Source organism: Callospermophilus lateralis, chromosome 12 (assembly GCF_048772815.1).
Source record: "Callospermophilus lateralis isolate mCalLat2 chromosome 12, mCalLat2.hap1, whole genome shotgun sequence".
NCBI lineage: Eukaryota > Metazoa > Chordata > Mammalia > Rodentia > Sciuridae > Callospermophilus > Callospermophilus lateralis.
In genome coordinates this window covers 80,862,114-80,889,025 of record NC_135316.1, presented here as the reverse complement: position 1 = coordinate 80,889,025, position 26,912 = coordinate 80,862,114, and the positions used below count along the sequence as shown (strand labels likewise).

The 26,912-nt window shown below is 35.2% G+C and overlaps 1 protein-coding gene across 4 annotated transcripts in view; it reads right to left on the bottom strand.

The window, feature by feature from the left end:
* Window positions 1-6,031: 6,031 nt before the first annotated feature.
* Window positions 6,032-26,912, bottom strand: part of Spart (spartin) — a 40,044-nt gene continuing 19,163 nt past the window's right edge. For all 4 annotated transcript variants that reach the window (XM_076872397.1, XM_076872396.1, XM_076872398.1 and 1 more), the window contains exons 6-9: window positions 17,568-17,762; window positions 16,352-16,510; window positions 16,079-16,169; window positions 6,032-7,570 (exon numbers count right to left, since the gene is read on the bottom strand). In XM_076872397.1, the coding sequence (XP_076728512.1) occupies window positions 7,297-7,570; window positions 16,079-16,169; window positions 16,352-16,510; window positions 17,568-17,762 (719 nt within the window). In that variant the 3' untranslated portion in view covers window positions 6,032-7,296. The remainder of the gene's footprint in view (window positions 7,571-16,078; window positions 16,170-16,351; window positions 16,511-17,567; window positions 17,763-26,912) is intronic.

The following is a 26,912-nucleotide window of genomic DNA, read 5'->3' as shown; positions in this document are numbered from 1 at the left end:
AGTCACCCTCTCCCGCCCACTGCGTCGCGTCACTCGTGACGTCATAGGGCGTCGCCCGCATCGCCCTCCCAGTGGGGCGCCTACGGGGCGGGAATTGAGGGAGGCGGGTTTTGCAAGTTGGTACCTGTTGGGAGCAGCCCTGTGGCTAGACTGAGGGCCCCATTCGTCCCCAACTCCCGCCTCGTTCTGGAGGCCAAGAGGGATGTGCGCCGGCTACACAGCTGAGTGTGAGGGGCTCCAGAACACCCCCCTCCTTCTTCTTACCTCCTTTTGGCCTTGCTTGCTTTCCTAAACACTGCGCAGAGCCTTATGTTTCTTTATTCCTGGCCCTTGTTAGAGAATGCTGGGTCAAATGTGGCTGCACCTTTTTTTGCTTCAGTTGGACGCGCACCAGAGGCTCTGGTTAGGGGTGACCCAGGAGAAGCAGACCTTGAAAAGGTAGCCCCTGAAAAGAGTTTTGAACCTCATTCCGGGATGCTCTTGTTTTGAAGTTTAGGCAAATCTGAGGAATGTCCACTGCAACTTGAAATTTCATTATATATGTTAATTATATATTTTGCATTCTGCTGGAGATACGTCTGTGCTTCAATATCTTCTCCCTGTCCCCATCATTGACAGGTACACTGGCTACTTTGATTCGAATATGGCTTTTCCCCCTCAAAATTCATGTCGGAATTATGAGATATTAAAGAGATGAGACCAGGGGACCTTCATGAAGTGATTAAAGCTATGCCCACATGAGAGGAATAATCCATTCATGATTACTGATTCCATTCATGATTAATGGGTTGGTTAATGGCTTATCTCCAGAGAGGGTCTGCTATGAAAGCCCCTTTGACTAGGACTTTCTCATACTCCCTGACTCTGGACAGTGATATCCTACACTACATTGGGACTTCTTGCTGGAAGGCCAACACCTAATGTTGCCCCTCAACCTTGGAGCAAGAACCGTGAACCAAACCTCTTCTTAACTTACCCAGTGTGTATTTATTATGGTTTGGATATGAAGTGTTCCCCAAAAGCTTCTGTGCCGCTGCAGGAATATTCAGAGTTGAATTGATCAGATTATGAGAGCTGTGAACTAATCAGTCCATCTTAGCTTGAATTAACTGACTGGGTAGTGACTGTAGACAGGATTTAGTTGGAGAAGGTGGATCAATGTGGGCCTGCCCTAGAAAGGTTCATCTTCCCTGCAGCCTATCTGCTTCCTGGCTTCCACGAATGCAGCAGCACCCCTCCACCACACCCTTCCTCCATGATGTTCTGCTCACCTTAGCCTCAACAATGGACTCTGAAAACCATGGACTAAACCACAAGCTAAAGTAAACTGTTTCTCCTCATTTTTTCTTGTTGGGTATTTTGGTCACAGCAAGGAAAAGCTAACACAATGATATTGTGTAACTAGCTATACAAAATGGACTAAGACAAGTAATGACCTTTACTTTCTAATTTTGGTACATTTTCCTGAATCAATTTGAGAGGCATTAAGCACAAGAACATGTTTTTTGGTAGAAATCAGCACAATGTTGTATCTGGTAAATATTTTCTTTATTCTCTTCTCAAAAGGCTTAGAGGTGGTCCTAAATAGAGGTCAGTAAATATGTCAGATGCCTATAAATAGAAAATATTTCAAAGGTATAAAAGCATAAAAATCATATATATTTAAGGTGTATTTTATTTGGTTGCTGTTTACCAACAAATTTTCAGAAACTGACAACATATTATTGGAAAAATATTAAAAGACTTAACTGTAATAGAGTCCTATGGATGCTGTACTTTAAAGTACTGTTCATACAAAATAAAAATTAGAATGATTTGCAAGATAGATGCTGGAGCTAAGGAAAAGTCTTCTGTTAGAATATGGGTTTCTAAAGAAAGGAGATTTTAGAACTTTGGAAAAATCTCTGTACTAGGAAAAGTTTTAAGCATGGAAACAGTTTGGAATTGAACTGCTTGAAAAACACACAAACGTAGTAGCACGTTACTGGTGGTGTGCTTAATGTTCAAAAGCACTACCCAGACTTGTAGGCCAGAGATAACTTGAAGCATTTTCAGCATAAGTTCAACTAAAAACAATTGAGTTTTTGTGAACAAAGTTAAGATGCTAAATATATTGTTTTCAAAGAATCTATGAAAAAGAGAAGTGTAATATGACTTTCTCGTGTGTGTGTGTGTTTTTACTGGGTATACAACCCAGAGCCTTACACAAGTTAGGTGTACACTACCACTGAGCTATATCCGCAACCCGAGAAGTATAATATGAATTCATGTTAATCTCCTCTTAAAGATACTTATCAGTCTTCTCTCCATCTTGGTGACTTCCTCCCTTCTTCCCAGCCAGAGTTGTTAATTTTTTTCTCTTTTTTAGACAGATGAGCAGAAGTAAGAATGAGCTGGGAATAGGTGAAAAGCTAGTCAGATGTTATATATTCTTTCAAATCTTTCTTATGCACACTTTACCTATAGATTCTGTGGTATCAAAGCTAAGAACTGATATTTTTGTTTGATTTCCTCTGTAGAACCCTATTTCTCCTTTAGGCCAGGAAGGTCAAGAATCCTTTCCTTCTATAATGCTACTTCCAAATCATATTCTTCCACCTGAATGTAAAATACCTGCTTTTTTAGTTCTCATGCCTCCTTTGCATAACAAAATATACTCTTTCTCCTGGCTTCACTCACAGACTTCGTAGTCACTCTGTATCTACTAAGACAACCAAGGTTCTTTTCCTTATAAGTCTTGCCATATTCCTAGCTGACTGGACTTCCAATCCAGTCAGAATGTTTTCAGAAATCAATGAAGTGTTCTCTTTCAAGTATTTGAAAAGTACCAAGGAAGGTCAAGAATCCTTTCCTTCTATAATGCTACTTCCAAATCATATTCTTCCACCTGAATGTAAAATACCTGCTTTTTTAGTTCTCATGCCTCCTTTGCATAACAAAATATACTCTTCCTCCTGGCTTCACTCACAGACTTCATAGTCACTCTGTATCTACTAAGACAACCAAGGTTCTTTTCCTTATAAGTCTTGCCATATTCATAGCTGACTGGACTTCCAATCCCATCCTACAATCTCATCCTTCAATTCACAACTCTCATCACTTGTATTTCTACTTCTCTTCCACAGCCATATTCTCAATCTTGTCATCACTGACAGTGGCTATACCTCGACATTTTCTCCCAATTCCTTTTAACCCCCAAGTCAATTACTGAGCTAAACAACAGAGTCCCCCCCCCACACACACACTTTTCCATTGGTATCATGCAGAGTATTTTTAAACATGCAAATTCTAGGACCCTTTCCTATATATCAGGGGTCCTAGATTGAGCTGGTTACCCAAATCAGACTTATAAATTTGAACAGAGTATATTTGGAAGTGGTGATGGAGAACACTTTTCCCCACTAGTAACTGTTAGATCCAGTGAATAGCTTCCAAGGTGATCAAGCTGTTTCTTTACATGTGACAGACCTTTGATAATGTATAGTTAAGATATTATTTCAGACTTTATTTTTGTATCTTATCTTCCTGAATCTTTTAGATATATTGTGAATAGAAGTGTATGTGTGATGTCTTTAGATAAAAATGTTTTCAGAAATCAATGAAGTGTTCTCTTTCAAGTATTTGTTGCTAAAGTAAATACAAAATTGGAAAATCCACTCGAAGTCTGTTTAGACAAATACCTATTTAGTATGGTAAGAAAAGACCAGTGAAAGTCCTTTGAGCATAGCATTATCTATCAGATTTACTTGAGAAGTAGAATATAAAATGATGTCTGGCTAACAAATCTTATATCTGGCTGAATGTCAAGCAGAACACCATCCTACAGTTATTGATTCTACAAACATTTCTGCTCATTGCATCTTGGCACCAGTCAGCAAGGAAAACACAACAAACACTGGATGACACAACATAAATTACACAGAAACAGAGCAAGTTTAGCTCCAATAGTGTGTATGGATTCTTCATGGCTAGTGGGTTCCCAGTCAGCCACAGCAGGAAAGTGCGCCTACATGCACTTCTCTTGTGCTGTTGTGAAACAACCCTGACCCCTTCCTCCAGGGATTATGAAACAGGGCCACGGATGCATGATGAGGCAGATCAAAGCAATAGTCATCGAGTCTGAAAACGGGGAAAGGTATTTCCACACAAGTTCTAGGCAGTGTGGTCTCTTTTTCTTTTTTTCCTCTTTAATTCTTGATAAGGAAGTGTTCCAGACTTGAGGCCTATTCTGATGTGGCTGGGGCAGGGTGTGGGGAATGTGAAAAGATTGTACATATGAAACTGCCTTTCCCAGAGCTTGCTTAGCTGTCCCGAAAATACCTATAGACAGGGAAGCTCACACTATAACAAAAATCTAGAACTGATGAATTATTGCTAGTATCTTAGGAAAATTTCTACCATTAAGCCAATTGTAATTTAATTAAAAAAATGCCAACATTGTTAAGCAGCTAGTATCAGAGGAACTCTGTAAGGGCCACTTGCCTTTCTGTATCTATATTAATGAAAGACCAGAAGACTGACCTATCATTCTACATAGGACCTTCATTTTTGAAGCTAATATATGGTCTCATCTTCCTACCAATTAATACCATTCTCTTTGATTGTGAGCAAGTTATTTAACCTCTCTATAACCTCAGTTTCCTATTCTATAAAATGAAGTATCTTAATTTTTCTAGTGCTCAGAATCATGCACATTATTTTTATATTATATCTGTTGAATCTCAATAATTCAAGCAAAGATAGGCAAAAGGTCTTAGGTCTGTTTGTGCTATTAACAAAATGCTCGAGACTGAGTAATATGTAAAAGATCAAACCTTTCTTTCTCACAATTCTAGAGGCTGGAAGCCCAAGATCAAGATACTGGATGATCCAGTGTCTAGGAAGAGCCTGTTCTCTGCTTCCAAAGAGGTACCCTGTTGCTGTGTCATTACATGGTAAAAGTATGGAGGGTGAAAGAGACAAATGCGGTGTATGCACATGGTAGAAGGCAGAATGCCAAAAAATGGCCTTGCTAGTTCCAGCCCTTTTATAAGGCACTAATCACACTAATGAGGGAAAAGACCTCATGGCTTAATCACCTCCTAAAGGCCCTGATTGTTAATATTGTTGCATTGGAGATTAAGTTTCAACATGAATTTGGGAGGAGACACAAACATTTAAACTATAGTAAGCCTCTAGACAATGAAAACTGGGCTAAAAAGTTGTGATGATTAATTTTTATGGACCGTGGAGTACCCAGATATTTGGATGCTTTGAGAGGGTATGATGTCTGTGGTTCCTGGCAGAGCTCCAGTGCTTTGGAATTTTCAAAGGAGTTTTTTGATTATTCATAGTAATCCTTTTTCAACCATGTCTGATTTTATGAAAGATGTGTGTTGGCTGCCAAAGGAATCAATCAGGTAGTTAGAAGTTTGGATCTTTCACCTCTCTCTCTCTCTCCCAACTCCAACCTCTAAGAGGATGGGAGAGTGCTGGGATACATTAATTACCAATAGTCAATGACTTAATTATGCCTATATAATGGGGCCTCTGTAAAACTCCTGAATAAGAGTTCAGAGAGCTTTTGGATTGGTAAATGCATTATACCTGGAGGGTGGTGTGGCCCAACTCCTTGGGGACAGAAGGTCCATTTTCTTTGCTCTAAGATGGGGGTCAGCACACTCTTTCCATAAAGGTTTAGATAGTAAATATTTTAGGCTTGTGGGCCCTATAGTCTCTTGCATAGGGTACTAGAGGGCAGCCATAGCCAATATGTAAATAAATGAGTTTAACTATGCTCCAATAGAACTTTCAATAGCTGGCTGGATTTGGTTAATGAGGCATATCTGTGGACCTCTAATCTAAGGTAACTTTTCAAACTTTGGCTCCACTATTTGCCATTTCATTTCTTAAACATGAACAAAGCAAAGACTGACTGGAGGCTATTTACCAATTCAAATTTTATTTCTCTTATCAACTAGTACATTATCTTTGGCCTTATGAATAAGCTCCACCAATTCTGTGTCCCTAAAAGACAAGCCCAATGAATACATTTAAGGCCAAGCAGTTCAGCAAATTTATTCACAAAGTGCTTTCTTCAGCTATTTTCAAATAAAGTCCCACAAACTAGTCACTAGAGATTTACAAATGATTGCAACAGAATATAGCTATGAAAATCAATACCAATCTTTTAAAATCAGTAAACAAAAATGCCATTAAGTATTTACTTATCTATTTGTAGCTTAAATTAAGATTGGTGGATATTCTTATACCCAAAGTGGAAACTATTGTGTCTACACACCCAGTTGAGCCTAACGTTTTCATATTGTTTACCTTGATCACAAATAGGATCTTCCCTTTTAATAACTTATTGGCTTTTAAAATACAAATTCTAATGGCTAAAGCCAAAAATAAAAATATATTTACCATCAGTAAATTCAATGGCTCATATATTTTTTTCCAAAAACATTTTTTTAAACAAAGTGTTTGCCTTTCTGAGAAACAATATAGGGCAAAATTACTTTTTAGAGTACTTTTTGTCCAATTAAGCTGATAATAATCACTCCAAATTTTAATGCAATATCAGTCATACTGAAAACTTTTCTAGGCTCTTAATAATCAATACCATTCTCAATCCAAAAGATTTACAGATTTATTTGTATTGATTTTAAATTAAAAAAAAAAACTCATTTCAGAACCAACATATAAGCTACCAAATAATTTTACAGAATCTCATTTTTCATGATCCAACTTCATCCTTGTTTTGAAAACACTTTTAAAATATTATCTAAGAATTCTTTTAGCTCAGATTATAGTTTTTGTTTAGCTTCCACACTGAAAATTCTGACAAGTGTCTAAAAAGATCCACAATTAGTGCAAAAAGAGGCAGTATGTTAAGTCATTCCTTCCCACTATAAATAGAACTAAGGTTACTAAATGCCAAATTTTATGTAAATATATAATTTTCTACTTTCTGAAAGATAACATATAAAAATAATTTTACAATAAGTTTAATGAGGGTTATAGCACATGTATTATAAGCTTTATTTTAACTGCAAAAATATTTTGGCTGCATTTTGGGAAACAATAAATTTACTGAGAATATAAATGCAAACTTCTAAAGGCCAGGTGCAAGAATACTGATTATTTTCCTTGTGTAAGTGGAATACATGTCATAAAACATAGGACAGTCACTTTGTAGGAATGAATGCATTTTAAAAAATACTGATTAATTTGCAGGGAATTTCACATTTGCCTATTAAATAGAATTTCCTCCATCTGGTAAGGCTTTGGTATAGGTGATTCCCAGAACTTCCACTATTTATCTTTCTTCTTTCCTTCTTTCTTTTCTACTTCTTCTGTCTTTTCATCCTTCTCTTTTCTCATATTTGCAGTTGCTGCTCCTTCTTGACTTTCTCCCCGAGAAGCACCAGGTATTTGATAGTCCTCAAGGAGTTTTTGTCCTGTTTGTTTTGCAGTTTTCTTCACCACTGCTTTGATACCAATGTTGTCAATATTATAGGCAGTTACACCAACATTGATGGCAGAATCCACTGCATGGTGTGTAGCTTCTCCTGCATTATGCCCGTATCTTACAAAATAAAATGAAAATGAGAGAATGTACGATGAAATATAAATATAAAATAAGGTCTTCTGCATTAGTATTTAATAAATTATGTAACTACCATGTTATCCCTAAAAAGTAAAATCAAACCTTAAGGTTTAATTTAATTAACAACTCAAAATGAAATCACACTGTGACAAAGCAATAGTTTCCCTTGCAGTAAAAACCATGTTTGAAAATAAGACTAGCTGGGAACAATATAATAAAGACTACTGAATAATAATAAAATGTAAATTATAATAAAGGTTTTTTTCATACTCCCCCCACCTTCTGGAAATAATAAAGAAAAAATTTCACTGAAGCAACTGCAGTACAGAGAGAATCTAGAGTCATAAATGGTTTCACATTTTAGCTTAACTATACTTTGGTGAAGACTTTTAAACCATGGGAATCTGAGTTTGCCTTTAAGCAGAGATTCTTTGACATTTTCCTTGGAACTCCACTCTACTACAGACTCACAGGTCTTCTTGCCTTTCCTTGAATCTACCAAGCATAGAAAAGGTCTTAGGACCTCCCTGCTGGCTGGAATCGACCTCATTTTCCTTTAGCTACTGCCTCACTTTCTTCAAGCAGGTTCAACTATTATTTTCTCAGTATTTAATTCAGTTCAAATGGCCTTATCCATATGCCCCATCTCACTGCCAATCAATTCCTCTTTGAATTACTCTTTGTTCTTCCATACTTATCATTTTCTAAATGCTATAGAATTTATCAATAACTATTATTTACTGCTTGTCTCACTAAAATATATTATTGCTTGTCTCACTAAAATATAAACTTCATTGGAAAGCAGAATCTTTCCCTTGTTAATGTATCCTAAGCACCTAGAACAGTGCCTGATCATCAATAAATATTTAAGGACTGAAATGATTAATTCCCACTCTATACAGCTCAGTTTCTTGAGCATCAAATGTATAGCAAAGTACTTGAGAAATTACAAACATACACAAAAGCAGTCATTAATGTCAATAATCTATGTCTTTAATTTTATATCTGAGAAAATAGAATCTGAAATCCTATACAAGGATATTAAAACATATCTCCCTATTATTTGTTTTACTCTGTACCCCTTGTTGCAGCATCAAGCTTTTGAAGCTTTTCTTGCTTACATAATTCCCTAAGCAGAGAATTGTTTAAACAATAATCAACCACCAAAGGGAAAAATTTTACACTTTTTCCAGGACACATGAAAGTTGCACAGGTGTTTTGGGACCTACATCTGGATGTACTATATATCAACACAGGATCTGTCTTTAAATTAACAAGTCCTATTACTATTAGCCTGGCCTTAAACAGTGGGTGGTATTCCATTGGCTTATTTGTGCTTTGCTTTCCTCAAACCCAGTGCTGTGTGAGTAATCTTATTATGGCTCTGAATGATGATTACATTCTGTCCTCTGTCTGATGTTAATAATTACATTATACTAATTATATAGACAGAAGCTATAGTCATTCAAACTTTAAGTCTGGGCTAACTCTTTACCAAGAGATTTCTCACCAGGTATGTGAGGAAAAAAGCTTCCTGTAACTGCTCTCTGAAGCTAGTTGGTTTTTTTTCTCTTTTTATAGTACTGGGGGTTTGAACCCAGGGGGGTACTTTCCACTAAGCTATATTCCCAGCCCTTTTTTTAAAAATTAATTTATTTATTGGTATCAGGGATTAAACCCAGGGGCACTTAACCACTGAGCCACATTCCCAGGCCTTTTGATATTTAGAGACAGGGTCTTGCTAAGTTGCTTAGGGCCTCACTAAATTGCTGAGGCTGGCTTTGAACTCACGAGATCTTGAATCTTGTGAGGCCTGTCTCAGCCTCCTGAGCCACTGGTATTATAGGCATGGGCCATTGAACCCAGCTTTATTTTTTTATTTTGAGGTAAGTTCTCATTAAGTTGCCAAGGTTTGCCTCACACTTGTGATCCTCCTGCTTCAGCCTCTCAAGTGGCTGGGATTAAAGGCATGTACCACCATGCCTGGTTAGTCCCTATTATTTTGTAAGTCCTCAGCATTCTGCAGGATTTGCTAATGGTGCAGAACACAGTGGGGACCTTCTCATAGCCAACCAAGCCCCAGTCAGAAAATACTATTGTCAGGCGGCAATGGCTATGACTAAACAAGAAAAAGGGATAGTGGCTGTTTCAGTACTGAAAAAGTAACTAACTCTTAGTGACACCAGTTTTTCTTAAAGCTTACTTCTCTAGGACTGGAACACCATAACAAGAATTTGGCCACAGTCAGGTTTTCAAGTCCAGGAAGCACTCCAGATGAATAAACTTCCACTGCTAGATACTTACAATGTTTCCTACTCTACTACAAGTTTAACACCTCTTATTGGACTCATATTTCTATGTGTAATGCAATTCTAAAAACAACACTGTCCTTAATGTTAAAACTCAATTTGTTTTGATACCCTGTTGATTTCACTTCTTATTCCATGTTATCACAACAAGTTTCTGTTAAGCTAAGGAAAACAGTTATAAAATTAGGAATCAGAAAATTAGATTCTAATATCAGATGTGCAAATAACTAGCCATATGACCGTGGTCCAGTCCCAATCTCTTTGCTTCTCAACTTCTTTATCTCATAAAATGATGTATATATAAAAGCACTTTGAACATTCTAAAGTAGTACTAAATATGTTTTAAGAGACCTTTCAGTTTTATTTTTAAATATATGCTCACCTCTTCCTCATCTGCTTCCCAAAGACTTACAACCAGTTTTCATAAAAGTGTCTATTCTTCTCTTCATAGATAATTAACTTCTCAGTACATTTTTTATTCATATTCAAACTACACTGCTAAGAACTCATAGGAAGCATATATCTGGCAAGAATATAAAGCTTATTCTTGATCTCTTTTTAATAAATTAACTTTAATAAGATTATAAGTTAGATTTTATATACTAACATTACCAAATGAAGAATAATACAAAATGAATATGAAATATGTTCTAAATAAATCAAAGGAATTTATATGAATCAGACTTTTCAGAAATTTTCCTAATGTGTTCAGTCATATTTTTTTTTAATATTCATTTTTTAGTTTTCGGTGGACACAACATTTTTGTTTGTATGTGGTGCTGAGGATCGAACCTGGGCCGCACGCATGCCAGGCAAGCGCACTACCGCTTGAGCCACATCCCCAGCCCCGTGTTCAGTCATATTGACACACATAGCATATTGCCAGTGATTTTAGATTTTACTAATTATTGTAACATTTCAATTACAACTTTCAAATAAAATTTCCATGTAAATCAATTCATATGCCACCTTCAAAATTATCCTCAGATATATTACCCTGAAATATTTGAAGCATTAATAGCTTTTTTTAACCTAGTCATCAAAGGTAGATAACTTATGGCTATTTACGAAGGAATTGTAGATGAAGCTAAGGAGTTTAAATTTTATCTTGAAATTGGTGGAAAATAAAAAAAAAATTACCAATGGAAATGGAATGATCCAACTTATGTTTTAGAAAGATTCCTCTAACTCTGGTTACATTCTGAATTTGAAGAGTATACACAACTGGAAGTAAAGGAACCAGTTAGGAAATAAGCTGTGGGCTGGATAGGAAATGATGAAGGTCTATTCTAAGGCAGTAAGGTTTGAGAGCAAGGGATGAATATAAAAAAAAAAAAAAAAAAAAAAAAAAAAAAAAACAGAAAAATCTGTAGTAATGTAATTTGGATGTTTGAGTCTAAAGATTAAGACATAAGTTAACAAAAAACACAAGTTTGAGAGTTGTTGGTATACAGGTCATAATTATATCCACAAGTGTGGATAAGATGGTATCCATGAAAAGTAAAAGAGGACAGAACAAAGAAAAAATTTAATGAGGACCAATATGTAAAAGATAGATGTGGAAGAAAACAATCCTGAGAAACAGTCTGATAAGCCCAAATGGAAAGATGGGCTAAATGAGAATACTGTTAGATTTGCACACTAACTCATCATTCTTAACAAACATTAAATACTAAAACAAGATCAATCAGGAGAGGTAAACAAGCATGTGATTAAAAGTTATCCATGAAAATTTCAGGAAAAATGATATACATGAAAAAGTCACTATCTTTCAAATAAACTGAAAACCCAAACTAGAAGACTGGTTAACATCACATACCAAAAGCAAAAGCTAAAATGAAGAACTGACTTAATGATGGGTCAAAATCAACAAAATAAAATTAAACAATATAGATGAAAACTCTAAATTTTAGGTACAAGTAGCAAATGTCCAAAGACAAGATACCAAAAAAAACATACTCTGACTTGTGTGCCATTATTTTATCAAGTGAAAAATATGAACAAGATAAAGGAAGCAAAAAAAAAAAAAAAGATAAGGGAAGCAAATCCCACTATATTTGATGTGATCACAATAGAGCTGGAATATTAGATTCAATTCTGTATGCCACATCTTGGAAATAATACTGATAAACTTCTATTTTTCCCTTATATATGCAGTTGTTAAAGGAACTAAGATTACATAGAAAACAAGAAAAAAAACAGGTAAAGGAAACAATGACAGTGTTTAAATATCAGGATAGATAGCACATGGAAAAAGAAGATTCTGGATATGTAACTCCTGAGTATATGTCATAGAGAACTGGTTTCAAGTACTAATGACAACTGCCACTGGAGTTACCCCTTCACCCCATGCAAATTTTAAGGGATCTTTTAATTAAATTTCATTATAAACAAACCAATAAAATACTGTGTCATACAACAGTAAATTTCTTGCAGGAAAATATTTATTATTACGCTTATTTTTCAAAAACAAACATTTCAATATAAAAATATTGTTAGGGGAAAATAAAAATAGTCTAACCTACTGGAATTATATTATTCTCCTTAAACAATTTAAGGTGGAACTAAAGAAGCTCAATAGTGAAATCTAGAAACTATGAAGAAGAGTGATGATTAATAGGTACTATAGTGCAATTTAGTATAGCAGATTTAAAGTTACTTATCTTCATTGTACCTATAGTAGACAAAACTACTAATGTAACTGACAAAAATAGTCTTAATAGTGCTATACATTTACCTAAAAAATGTTAAGAATGTAGCTAGCTAACTCTCTATATAGGCTTATATCACCAGAAATCAGATAATGGATTTTATGTATTTGTTTTTCTTCCAGGCATAATGCATATAACAGTAGATTTAAAAGAAATTACTTGAGAGAGTAACATTTTATCACTAAAATAATAATATACATTTACTTTGGTTTACTTTCCTCAGTTGAATTAGAATATAACACAACACAAATGCTCCTCTGCTTTTTGATACTATAATAAATGTAAACAAATAAGGTTGTAAAAAAGTATAAATTTATGTAAATAACTGAGAACTCAATTAAAAGACAGAAAAACTAGATTTTCCATGTCTTCAGTTCTTTCACCAAGTTATTACTGGCTGAATACTTATTTCCATCAGTGAGAAAACTGGATATCTGGGTGTGGTGGCACATGCCTATAATCCTAGTGGCTAGGGAGGCTGAGATAGGAGAATCATGAGTTCAAAGTCAGCCTCAGCAAATCAGCAAGGGACTAAGCAATTTGGTGAGACCCTATCTCTAAATACAAACTAGGGCTGGGATGTGGCTCAATGGTTGAGTGCCCCTGAGTTCAATCCCTGGTACTCCCCACCCCTCCTCCCCAAAAAAAGAAAGAAAATAAGATTACCTGGACAAAATCCTTTATTCCCCACTGCCTCTCTCATCCTTTCTAAGAGGATTTGAAAATAAATTACTACGATAACTGAAAATCATCCCTACAGTTGCAAATACAAAGCTACTTAACTAAATTCTCACCTTTTTTTCATCCAAATGAAGGAAAGGATAAAAAGAATTCCAATATATACTATCACAGAAATTAATTTAGAACCACTGTTAAAATATTTTGTTTATCATATTACTAAGATCAGAAATATAAACTCTATATCAAAACCTAGTATGTTTTCGTTAACAGACTATCAAACCTGGAAAAACCCAACAAGCACTTTCACACCTTCTGATACAACTATCTAATTATGCTAATAAATGATAATCTAAACATAACTGACTTTTGGCCTAAAAGGCACTTCTGACTTGCTCTTGCTTATAAAAGAAACTTTCTAATTCTGAATGACTAATCAAAATAAATTCAAGGGCATAAAAAATTATTAATATTAGAGGTCAGTGTGAGAAGAAGAGGTGAACTGGAAGGTGAGTTTTTACATTTCCATCAAAAGAATTTCAGATATACTCTATATTTTCTTTTTCAACTCTTGGTAAAACTGACACTACAATAGTTGTGCCATGTTGCTTTGATTCAAAGCTATGCATGCCCCAAATCCAAATCGAGCAGATCAAACCAATTTAGGATGGAAACTAAGTTTGGTATCTCCTAAACCAAAGGGAGTCTAAAATCATTAGGTAATGCTACAAAAACTCTAGGTACTAAACTTTCACAACACAAAGTCATAGTGCCCCAGCACTATTCTCTGCACTGCAGAGCAAAGGTTCTGATGATAACACTTGGTTTATATCCTAGCCCTACAATTTACTAGGGCTGAAATCTTTAACTAGGTATTTAACTCTATGCTTTGATTTCCTCATCTGTAGAATAAAAATATTAAAATACACATATGAAAAGCAATGAACATAGACTAGTGCCTAATATGTAAATATGAATGCCAATACTGCCAATGAATAATTAACATAAACGATCAAGAATAGTGAACATTATTAATGTTTTTTCTTTTGTAACTATGTCATAAAATCTGAACTAATTCAAAGCCAAGAAAGCAAGTCATCTCCTTCATACTAGATATAGTTTTTAGATCTTGATTCCTCTAGTGTTTACTATAAAGGCAGTATAATTAGAAAGAAAAAGAGATAAAAGCAGATCTTGTTTTAAATCTCATCTTTAATACCATCTGTCATAAACTAAATATAGTTGCTGCCACAACATCTATTTTTTAGGTCTCACATAAGCTGTTTGAAATCTGTGGTATCCTAGGTCTTTTGACCTAGTTAAAACTTCCCCTGTGTTGTGGTATAGTCCTCTTGTTCCTCATCTCGCTGACTCAAAAGTCCAACACACTGCACAGTTGCTGACCATGATAAAACCGAACAGCCCACACCAGAGTCATGTGAATAAATTCTTTTCTTACACATTTTCTTTAAACTAGCTAATCCACAGTTCCTAGCTAAAAGGATAATGTCCATGATCTTAAAGTCACAGTGTCACAGATCCTCTTTCCTCCCCTCTTTTACACAAATCTGTTCTCTTTCTCTTTCCTGACACACTGGTTGAGTAACCCTGATGTCTCCAGACTTCCTGACAGCTCTTGTGGGAACACCTCTTTTCTTGTGGATTTGTAACATCATGCTTTTATTATTTTCTGTTTTGTTGTACTACCTCCTCTGTGTCTCATATGACCAATGCAACCAAACCTAACTCTCCTTCCAGTTAATGGTCTCTTAGTGAATATCTCAGTAGGAATAAACTAGATACAGGTCTGACAAGAGACACAAGAATGTCTGCCAGCATAAACAAGGTTCCTGTGAGAGGGACACCACGTGGTCAGAGGTTAGAAACTTAGGTACTGGGTTATCTGCCAGGATAAAGAAGTAATACTAAAAGCTGCATTATAAAAACCCATGATTACCTACCCTGAAGCCCTAGAAGGGCAGGACTAGAATTTATACACACTCCTCAGAGATCTCAAAAGCCAAACTAGAAAGAAATCTTAACACCACTTACCAAATAAACATGTACAAACCATTTGTTTGTTCATTTCTTAATATATGAAATAGAAGACATACCATCTGTGCTTTTTAATACAAATGTACAGTGGTTCTAGAGTCAAGATGTGTCATAAATTTGTCTTGTATAACAGTAGGATAACATTAATAAAGGGTACTATAGTTCAATTGATTCCTTCAAACAAACATCACCATCAAAACGAAGTCATTAATAGTATAAAAAAATGCAAGTTTTGTAAAAAAAAAATTAAGCCTAGTCTTTGCACTAATGGCAAACATTTGTTATAATTAGTAACGTGAAGCAAAGTTACAAGAATTCTATTGTTATGTTAAAAATACTACTCTTTAAAAAAAATAAATAAAAATTAAAAAAAAATACTACTCTTCTCCCTATTTGAGAAACACAGTGAAAAAAATGTTTTATCAGATACTTAAAAATAATAATTATGGGCTGGGAATGTGGCTCAAGCGGTAGCGCGCTCGCCTGGCATGCATGCGGCCTGGGTTCGATCCTCAGCACACATACAAACAAAGATGTTGTGTGCGCCATTTAAAAAATAAATATTAAAATTCTCTCTCTCTCTCTCTCTCTCTCTCTCTGCCTCTTTCCCTCTCTCTGCCTCTCTCCCTCTTTCTTAAAAAAAATAATAATAATCATATAATCATCTTTATCATCATGGATTTTAACAAATTATACAAAAGATTTAGTCATTAAAGTGATAAAATTCAACTTACTTGTATCTGACAGTTTGTACAGTTTCTGCTGAAACATTGTTAACAATGCATCTAGCTGCACATTCCAATCCCTGCCAGACAGTTGAAAATCCTGTAAATGTATTCAAAAGTAAATAAATCTCAACTCAAAGCAAACAGAGCTTCCCAATTAAAATTGCTGAGGGCTGGGGATGTAGCTCAGTCAGTGTTAAGAGAATTTGTCTATCATACAAAAGGCCCAGGTTTGAACCCCTCCAGACTAACACAGTGTAACATTCTGGGCCTTTTTATTACCTTGAATGCTACTTGCTGCAACAACCATAGCTCCATCCAGGGTAGACTTCCCATCTTTGTCTCTTTTAAGAGATTCTGGAACAAGTTTGCTTCCATGCTTCTTAACATGTGGAGCCAGTTCTTTTCCAACACAATTTGCTACAGTGCAAACTCCATCAACTAATATGACCATTAAAAAAAAAAAAAAAAAAAAAAAAAGTATTTAGAAAACCTGTTCTCCCTTGATTTTACCACAATCATTTAGTAAAATTCTTTATTACATAATGCTACCATTTCTACTTGAAAATGAGAAGCTAGGTTGGCTAGTTTTCAAACAAAGGCGATTATTTAGCTTAAAGTGTGCTTTTTATCTACTACTGGTAACCTTACCACACATACATGGCTATACATGTTCTTTTTGGCACTTGTGCTTAAAAGAAAATCATCCACCTTTTCTGACTTTTGCAATACAAAACTGGATGTACCTTTAGTTTTTCAGCAAAGCATATTTATACTCTTTCTCTCTAGCACCAAATATTTCAAGAAATAGTAAGATATTTAAGTCTACAAAAGGGTTGTGATTCAAAGTGATTCAATGTGATTCAAAGAATACTATTTAGTATCCAAATATCAAAGAAGATAATCTCACTAATTTAATGGTAATCCATTAAGAATGTGACCTTCATACAACATCAAATTTTAGTGCTGTGATTGTCAAAGGATAAAGGAAGAAGAATATAGCTTGGCAAGACTGGCACCAGAATCACTAAGCCAACATCTCATAAACAATATATCTATCCCTTTTTCTTGACCCTCAACTACTGAGCTGTGATCCACTAAACAATGTGTCATATTCCTTAGATAAAAGCTCAAAGAATAAATAATAAATACATTTGGATCTCCTTTCCAAGATAACATATACTCTCCTTCTCAATACATCAAAACTACTCTTTTACCAGTTTCTCAGATGTTAATATGCAAAAAACAATCATCTAGGGATCTTATAAAATGAAGATTCTGAATGAGTAAAGTGTGTATGGTACCTAAAATTCTGCATTTCTAGGCTCCCAGATAGGCTGATGTTGAAGATCTACAGGTCCCACCATGAATAGCAAGGTGAAATTGCTGCTTCTAATTCTGAGATTAAAACATCTAAATGAATATTTAGATTAAATGTGGGTTAAGAGATTATTTTTAATTTACTAAAAAGAAGCAAAGTTATCTAGAATTAATTTACCTAGGAACTGGCTGACTTTCGCTGCTCCTCCTGTAGCCTGCTTTGCTATATAAAGTCCCTTGGTGACAGCTGGACTAACTTCCACTGGTTTTTCTTCTGGTTGAATTCGTTCTCGGAGTTTAGAGGCACCTTTCTGGATTGCTTTACCAGTAAATTCAGCACCTTTGACTAAACCCCAACTCACCCAGGAAGCACCTATTTAAAGGAAAATTATTAATTGTATAGCATTAAGGTTATATATATATATATATATATATATATATATATATATATATATATATATAAAATATCTTGAAGCCTTTTAATAAATAATATTGACAAGAAAAACATAAAAGGAGTTTAGGTCCCACAAATACAATGCCATAAATTTTCAAGCCAAATCTGTACCTACAATTTTCTGCCTTGATTACACATCTTATTTCAAACTAAACTTATCTTTCAATACTTAGGTTTAACATTTCTCCATGACAGAATTCTGCGTTACTAGATGCTGGTACTACAACTTGTAGTTATCTCCATATGTTTGTTACTTACCACAGTTTACTATTGTTAGATACTAATTTTGAGTTTTGGTGCCATTAAGATAGTATTTGGCAGGAGGACCCAGATATTCTTGTTCTTTTTGCCTTGGTCCGGGTACCATTTTTCTCCCATGAAATCCTGAGGGAGAAAGACACGAACAATGCAAACACAAAGGATGTCTTTCAAATACCACATAAATTCTTGCTTACTTTAAGCTAAAGGTCATTGTATCCTAAACCCAACTCCTAGATCTCAGGACCTTTTAGATTGCTAAATCTGACTGACAAAAACTTAACGTGAAAGACTGCACGAGAAGAGGAAATTTGAAAGATGAAAGGCCTAGAGGATTTGTCATTTCCCATTACTATGGTCCCTAGCTCTTTCCTTTGATCAACAAGCAGAGGGAAAAATGGAATGCCAGGGTCATCTTTGTGAAAAGAAAAAGTCCTCAGCCACTGGAAACTTCCAAGAAAAGGTAGAGTGAGAGAAGCAAGAAGTTAAGAGTATTTCCTCCTCTATAGAGAGCTTAAAATTTAAACAATCTCTTTTTTGGCCAACCCCAAAACATTGAACTTTTAAAGCTATCCATATAAAATACTTTAGGATATTATGTCAAGGTCTATGACCTACTTTTACATGATTACTCCAGTCCATGAGTAAGCATCCAGTGATCACGTGAAAAATCATACCTAAAATTTTTTTTTAAGTTAGAAAAAGTGGCAAGTAATAACTGATTAAATTTTTTTGTTTCTCCTCCTAATTAAGTCAATACCCTACTACTTCCATCTCTAATCCTACCCCATAGTCATGCCCAATAATTAATTCTGAGGGAGGCCCAAGTCATAAACCTAGGTGAACAGGTTCCCATAACAATAACAATAAAGGCTTGAACATGTCCTTCACAAAAAAAAAAAAAAAAAAAAAAAGATTTTAGAGTTACTAACTTGTAGGTTGAAAAATCTGAAGAAATGAAAAACTGGTTGAACGTGAAGAGACTGAGAAATCAAACTGATAATGGAACAAAGAAGATTTTATAACCCCCAAATTAAATTTTGTAAAAAAGGGGGAGGGAGACAGTCTACTGGTGACTGAGGAAAATAAATGGAAATAAGATAAATGAAAGATCATAGGACTAATAAAGCAAAATACTAGATGAAAATAAGCAATATATTATCAGGCAATAGCATAACACAGGTAAATATGTTAAAACTGTAGACACAGCAATAGAAGATAAACTTAATACTTTATTGGTAGCTATCTAGAACTTTTAAATGGCATGTGTAGTACCAGACATAGATTGATTCTATTCATGTTTAAATTTTATCTACTCAATAATGCCAACAAATGGCAGACAATGAATGAATGCTTAACAAATGAAAAGTTGGCAGGTAACTCGGAATTATTTCACTTAAACCCAATCACTGCAGTCCACAATTACTAAACTCCTTAAACATGTTATTAAAAATGGAAACCCCAAACCACAGCTTTCTCTCCTTGTAAAAGGCCACCTGAAATCCAAGATGATACAGATCTGAATTTTCTGAGTATTTAATAATTTTATAAAAAATATGCGATTTTTAGAACATTGATCTTTTTATAATTCAGTTTTCGATATCTATATTTGGCTAACAGAGGGGAGGAAATGGCAGCAATTCTCATCTTATGACATGAATTTTTTATTATCCTGTTTGATTTTGTCCCCTAAAAATCTACAAATGGTTTATTTTAGCATTTAATCACCATATACCCCCATTAAAGTATAAGTTCTTTGAATATAGGATTACTCTTTGATTATGCTTCATTAATTTTGTATCCCCTCTATTAGAAAAAGTTCTCTGTGGACCTAATAGCCAGATGACTATACTGGGCCAATGGAGTCCTATAAATAATGTACTGAAGAATAGAAGAGCTTCTTTGTGACTATTCTTTGTCAGACTGAACTAACCAAAAAGGAAAATTTCTCCTGAGAGTCCAGAGGCACATGATGATAATAAAAAACACCTACCTTGGAGAAACTATGAGTGCATTGTAGTAGCTGGCTCTACATATATTAGAATGTGTAAGCAGAAAGTGACCACACTTCCACACTTCATGTCAACTGTTTACAGAATCCTAGATTCCATCTTTACTTATAGAATTGAGGGAGATTAGAGAATTAAGAAGGTACATTCAAATGGCCTTGATGTTATTTTGCTACCTTACAACCTTTAAAGCTTCTGCTTCTTTCATTTATATCAGATCCTTGAAAAGCATAATGAAAATATGGCATCCCAAGGACATTTTATTTTTCAGAACTGTTTAATGTAAACTGCTTCAACGGTATATTCAAATCACAGTACTGTCACCAACCTCCAAAATTAGCTTACTGGACCCTACTCCATTGAAAATATATGGCAGCTTCCTTTTTACACCAGTATTCAACACAGGCAAATTTGAAATACAGCTATTTAACTTTTTTCTTTTTTCATATTCATAAAACCTATGACTAGTGTTTGCTAATTTTCATTCATCCTTTAACAGTGAATAGGAACCAATCATAGGCTAGGGTGAAAGAGCTCAATTTAGACAGCTGGTTACTTGTTATTTTACATAGAGTTTGCATGAGTCAGGTAGAAACAGTCTCATGACAGATCAGGAAGTTTTACCTAGAGTAAATCTTTAATATTTTCTGTCCCTTTCTTTTTAACTTATAACTTAAGTATATTTGGTGCACTAGTTATTATTTATTCTTCCTATTAAAAAGCACATAAAGAGAGATATATCCTGATTTTACAACATAGAATGACTAGCCAGCATTTGAGTTTCCAGCAAAGACCCTGAAATATTATGTGTTTGCTAAGAGTTGCTATGTGTGCTGCTGAGAAGAAAGTGTATTTAGTCATTGATGTATGAAATATTCTACATATCTTTTAAGTCTAATTATCAATTGTATTTTTTTTCCTATAGCTTCTTTGTTTAGTTTTTGATTGGAGAATCTATCCAGTGGTGACAGAGGCATGTTAAAGTTACCCAGTATTGAATTGTGGTCTATATGATTCTTGAAATTGAGAAGGGTTTGTTTGATGTACATAGATGTTCCAGTGTTTAGGGCATAAATATTTTATGATCATTACATACTTTTGATGTAGGATTCCCTTAAGCAGTATAAAAGTCCTTCTTTGTCTCTCTGATTAATTTTGGCTAGAAGTCTACTTTATCTGGTACAAGAATAGAAACCCCTGCATGTTTATGAGATCCATGTGAATGATGTGTTTTTTTCCATCCTTTTACCATCCTGTGGATGGTCTTTTCCTATAAGGTGAGTCTTGGGGAGGCAGCATATTGCTGGGTCTTGTTTTTAAATCCAATCTGCTGGCTTATGTATTTTGATTGAAGAGTTTAGGTCTGCATTCATTGTTATTATTGAGAAATGATTTTTTATTCCCTATCATTTTGGTTTATTTCTGATTTTTAATTTGAATGTTTCTCTTTTGATGGACTATTCTTTTAGTGTAATTTCTTCTTTTGCTGGTTTTCACTTTTATTTTTTTGATGAAATATTTTAGTTCAGGCTTTCTAGTTGTGAATTCTTTTAACCTTTGTTTATCATGGAAGATTTTTATTTTATCAATACTGAAGCTTAATTTTGCTGGGTATAGTATTCTTGGTTGGCATCCATTTTCTTTCAGAGCTTGATATATATTATTTTAAGACCTCCAGCTTTAAGGGTCTGGGCTGAGAAATCAACTGAGATCTGGATTTGTTTCCCTCTAAATGTGACCTGTCATTTTTCTCTGGCAGCCTTTAAAATTCTATTCTTATTCTATGTTAGACATTTTCATAACAATGTGTCTTAGAGTGGGTTTGTTGTAATTTTATACATTTAGAGACCTGTTAGATACCTGTATTGAATTTTCCACTTCATTCTTTAGGTTTGGGAAATTTTCTGATACTATTTCACAGAAAAGATTCCTTTGGTTTGTATCTCTGACCCTTCATCTATCACAGTAAATCTTAAATTTGGTTTTTTCATGTTATTTCATATTTCTTGGAAGTTCTGTTCATGGTTTCCTCCATAGTCAACTTCATTTTCAAGATCATGTATTTTGAAATCATTACCTGAAACTCTTGTCTTCCAAGTGGGCTAGTCTGTTGGTGATCCTTTGCTTTGAATTTTTAATTTGGTTTATTGATTCTTTCATTTTGAGAATTTCTGCTTGATTTTTTTTTTCAGAATATCTCTTTATAGATCTTTCACTTTCCGTATTTTCTGATTTCACCCCTTACCATTGTCCTTTATGTTGCAGATGATTTTAACGATGGACATTCTAAACTCCTCTGACATTTTTCCTACTGTGGTGGATTATGCTAAGGAAATATCTTTGGTTTGTTTGGGGCGATCTGTTCCCTGTTTTTTTCACATGGTTTTTTGTGTCTATTCATCTAAAAGTATGGATCTGAGACAGCAGAGTTTCTAACCTGTGGATTTATAGTGTCCCTGAAGGTTTCCAGTATGTCATAAAGGGAGACGTTAAATAACAACCAACACTAATGCAAACAATATATAGCCTTAAACAAAACAGTCCTTGCTCTGACATCTATAAAGTTAACTGTCACAATAAACAGAAATGATTCCCTCTAAAATCTGGAACAAGACAGGGATGCCCTCTCTCACCACTTCTGTTCAACACAGTTCTGGAAACACTGGCCAGAGCAATTAGACAGACGAAAGAAATTAAAGGCATAAAAATAGGAAAAGAAAAACTTAAATTATCACTATTTGCAGATGGCATGATTCTATACCTAGCAGACCCAAAAGGGTCTACAAAGAAACTATTAGAGCTAATAAACAAATTCAGCAAAGTGGCAGGATATAAAATCAACACGCATAAATCAAAGGCATTCCTGTATATCAGCAACAAATCCTCTGAAATGGAAATGAGGACAACCACTCCATTCACAATATCCCCCCCAAAAATAAAATACTTGGGAATCAACCTAACAAAAGAGGTGAAAGACTTATACAATGAAAACTACAGAACCCTAAAGAGAGAAATAGAAGAAGATCTTAGAAAATGGAAAAATATACCCTGTTCATGGATAGGCAGAACTAACATCATCAAAATGGTGATATTACCAAAAGTTCTCTATAGGTTTAATGCAATGCCAATCAATATCCCAACGGCATTTCTTGTAGAAATAGATAAAGCAATCATGAAATTCATATGGAAAAATAAAAGACCCAGAATAGCAAAAACAACTCTAAGCAGGAAGTGTGAATCAGGCGGTATAGCGATACCAGACTTCAAACTATACTACAGAGCAATAGTAACAAAAACAGCATGGTACTGGTACCAAAACAGGTGGGTGGACCAATGGTACAGAATAGAGGACACAGAAACCAATCCACAATATTACAACTATCTTATATTTGATAAAGGGGCTAAAAGCATGCAATGGAGGAAGGATAGCATCTTCAATAAATGGTGCTGGGAAAACTGGAAATCCATATGCAACAAAATGAAACTGAATCCCTTTCTCTCGCCATGCACAAAAGTTAACTCAAAATGGATCAAGGAGCTTGATATCAAATCAGAGACACGGCATCTGATAGAAGAAAAAGTTGGCTACGATCTACATACTGTGGGATCGGGCTCCAAATTCCTCAATAGGACACCCATAGCACAAGAGTTAATAACTAGAATCAACAAATGGGACTTACTCAAACTAAAAAGTTTTTTCTCAGCAAAAGAAACAATAAGAGAGGTAAATAGGGAGCCTACATCCTGGGAACAAATCTTTACTCCTCACACTTCAGATAGAGCCCTAATATCCAGAGTATACAAAGAACTCAAAAAATTAGACAACAAGATAACAAATATCCCAATCAACAAATGGGCCAAGGACCTGAACAGACACTTCTCAGAGGAGGACATACAATCAATCAACAAGTACATGAAAAAATGCTCACCATCTCTAGCAGTCAGAGAAATGCAAATCAAAACCACCCTAAGATACCATCTGACTCCAGTAAGATTGGCAGCCATTAGGAAGTCAAACAACAACAAGTGCTGGCAAGGATGTGGGGAAAAGGGTACACTTGTACATTGCTGGTGGGACTGCAAATTGGTGCGGCCAATTTGGAAAGCAGTATGGAGATTTCTTGGAAAGCTGGGAATGGAACCACCATTTGACCCAGCTATTCCCCTTCTCGGTCTATTCCCTAAAGACCTAAAAAGAGCATACTACAGGGACACTGCTACATTGATGTTCATAGCAGCACAATTCACAATAGCAAGACTGTGGAACCAACCTAGATGCCCTTCAATAGATGAATGGATAAAAAAAATGTGGCATTTATACACAATGGAGTATTACTCTGTATTAAAAAATGACAAAATCATAGAATTTGCAGGGAAATGGATGGCATTAGAGCAGATTATGCTAAGTGAAGCTAGCCAATCCCTTAAAAACAAATGCCGAATGTCTTCTTTGATATAAGGAGAGTAACTAAGAACAGAGTAGGGACGAAGAGCATGAGAAGAAGATTAACATTAAACAGGGATGAGAGGTGGGAGGGAAAGGGAGAGAGAAGGGAAATTGCATGGAAATGGAAGGAGACCCTCAGGGTTTTACAAAATTACATACAAGAGGAAGTGAGGGGAAAGGGAAAAAAAAAGGGGGGGGGGAGAAATGAATTACAGTAGATGGGGTAGAGAGAGAAGAGGGGAGGAGAGGGGAGGGGAGGGGGGATAGTAGAGGATAGGAAAGGCAGCAGAATACAACAGATACTAGTATGGCAATAGGTAAATCAATGGATGTGTAACCGATGTGATTCTGCAATCTGTATATGGGGTAAAAATGGGAGTTCATAACCCACTTGAATCAAAGTGTGAAATATGATATATCAAGAACTATGTAATGTTTTGAACAACCAACAATAAAAATTTTAAAAAAATAAAAAAATAAAAAATAAAAAAGGAACCACACAAAAAAAACAACAAACAGAAATGATATGATCAATTAATTATTGCCTGCAGTAAAAACAATAAATTTGCAAAAGGGTTTATGACTTTGAATGGTGGACAGAAATAAAATAGAAGTGATGTAGGATATTATCAGGGAAGAGGAGAAAAGACAGAAGTAAAAAAAATTAAAAGGAAGAGTGAAAGAGAACAATAGAGATTGGCTGTTAGTAGAAGGAGAGAGAAAGAGAATCATGGGAAACATAATTGAGAGAAAAAATATATAAAATAAAATTTTTTAAAAATAAGAATACAAAAAAACCCCTGAAATATACTAATGAAATATCCTAGTCTTCAAAATACTGACCCATGAAGATTAACTGGCTTCAAAAATGAGGAATAAAACCAAATATGATATGTGTAAGTGTCCATGAACCATTCAGGTCACAATTAAACAGGGAAAAGAAAAAAATCTTGATGAAAAGTTAAAGAATTGTTTCTGTTGGAGTTCAAAAGATTTTCAGCTTCCCCTCTCAGTAGTGTTAGGTGGGGTCATCTAGAGTGATAGTTGCTCCACCCTCACGGAGGGGTTGATGGCGTTAGGCAATCTTATGAACAGAACTCCTGGAAGAAGGGTTTAGGCTTAGGTAGGCTCCAGGTTCTTTGCTGAATGCCATTTGATCTGGAGATTTTAAATCAGTGCACCTCCAGGGCCCACCAACTGCCAGTCCATGCTGGAAGACTGCACCCCATTGATCTCCCTTAGGTTCAACTTGTGGGGTGGAGGAATTAATGTTTAGTCTACTTCGTCACGTGTGGACCAGGTCTCTCTCCATTTCAGTTTCCAAATTCAACCTCTCCTACTCTTGCAAATTCCCATCCAGTTATCTCTTTCCTAACTGGTCCTGGGAAGCAGCCAGACTGGATGGGGACAGGGAGAGCTGGGTGCGTTTCCACAATCAGTATTCCTTCTGTGTAAACCCTTGTCCACATCTGATTTTCTCCTGGTCACTTAGGCACACTCCATGTTGCACAGTGTGGGTTGTCAGGCCTCTATTTTGGGCGAAACTGGGGCATGCCAGCAACTGGTTCACCCAGCTGCAGGCCCCTATACTACAGCTGCAAAATGGGTAAACTAACACCTGTTGTTTTATGTGTTTGATTTTTTTTTTTTTTACATAACAATATGAAACAAACTTACAGAAGCACAAACTCAAAAAACTTCAGAAAATAACCTTTAAAACTAGTTATCCACATGTGTGAAGGTGATAGGCAAGTTTTCTGAATATTGACCTCCTAATGTTGGGAAGCCTGCAAAGTTAGGAGCACAGTGATAAGAGTGAAGGTTTTTCTTTAAAATTTTCTTTAAAAAAAAATACCTTCAAGGGTTAATATTAACTGTTGCAATTATATTTGAAAGTATGGGTTTTATCTTTTCTTCTCAATCTCAATCACAGTTCTTTAGCAATGGGAAAATATGTTATTAGTTCCTAATTCTCTATTTTAGCTTGTTGGTTATGTTGAAGACTTCCTTTGCTTTTGTAAGGAGATGGAATCCTGAATTGATAGTCATTTAAATAAATAAATACCCATGTATTCTATCATTAATCTGCCTTATTGAAAAGTGGCAGGTTTTTTTTTAAAAAATAAAAGGTATAAATCAGAACGCCACTACATTCAAAAGCAAAGTGAAATATAAACCAATTAAAGCTCTGGTTTCAGAATAATTGATCTGAAGCCTTTTGTAACTATAACTAAAGAGTAGGCCTTCTTCATAAATAGATGAGTGATTACCTTTAGACCTTCTGGTGTTTGCATTGCTGTGGTGTTAGGGAGTGCTGTTTTACTTCTTGCAATAATTTGAATATAGATGGTGTCT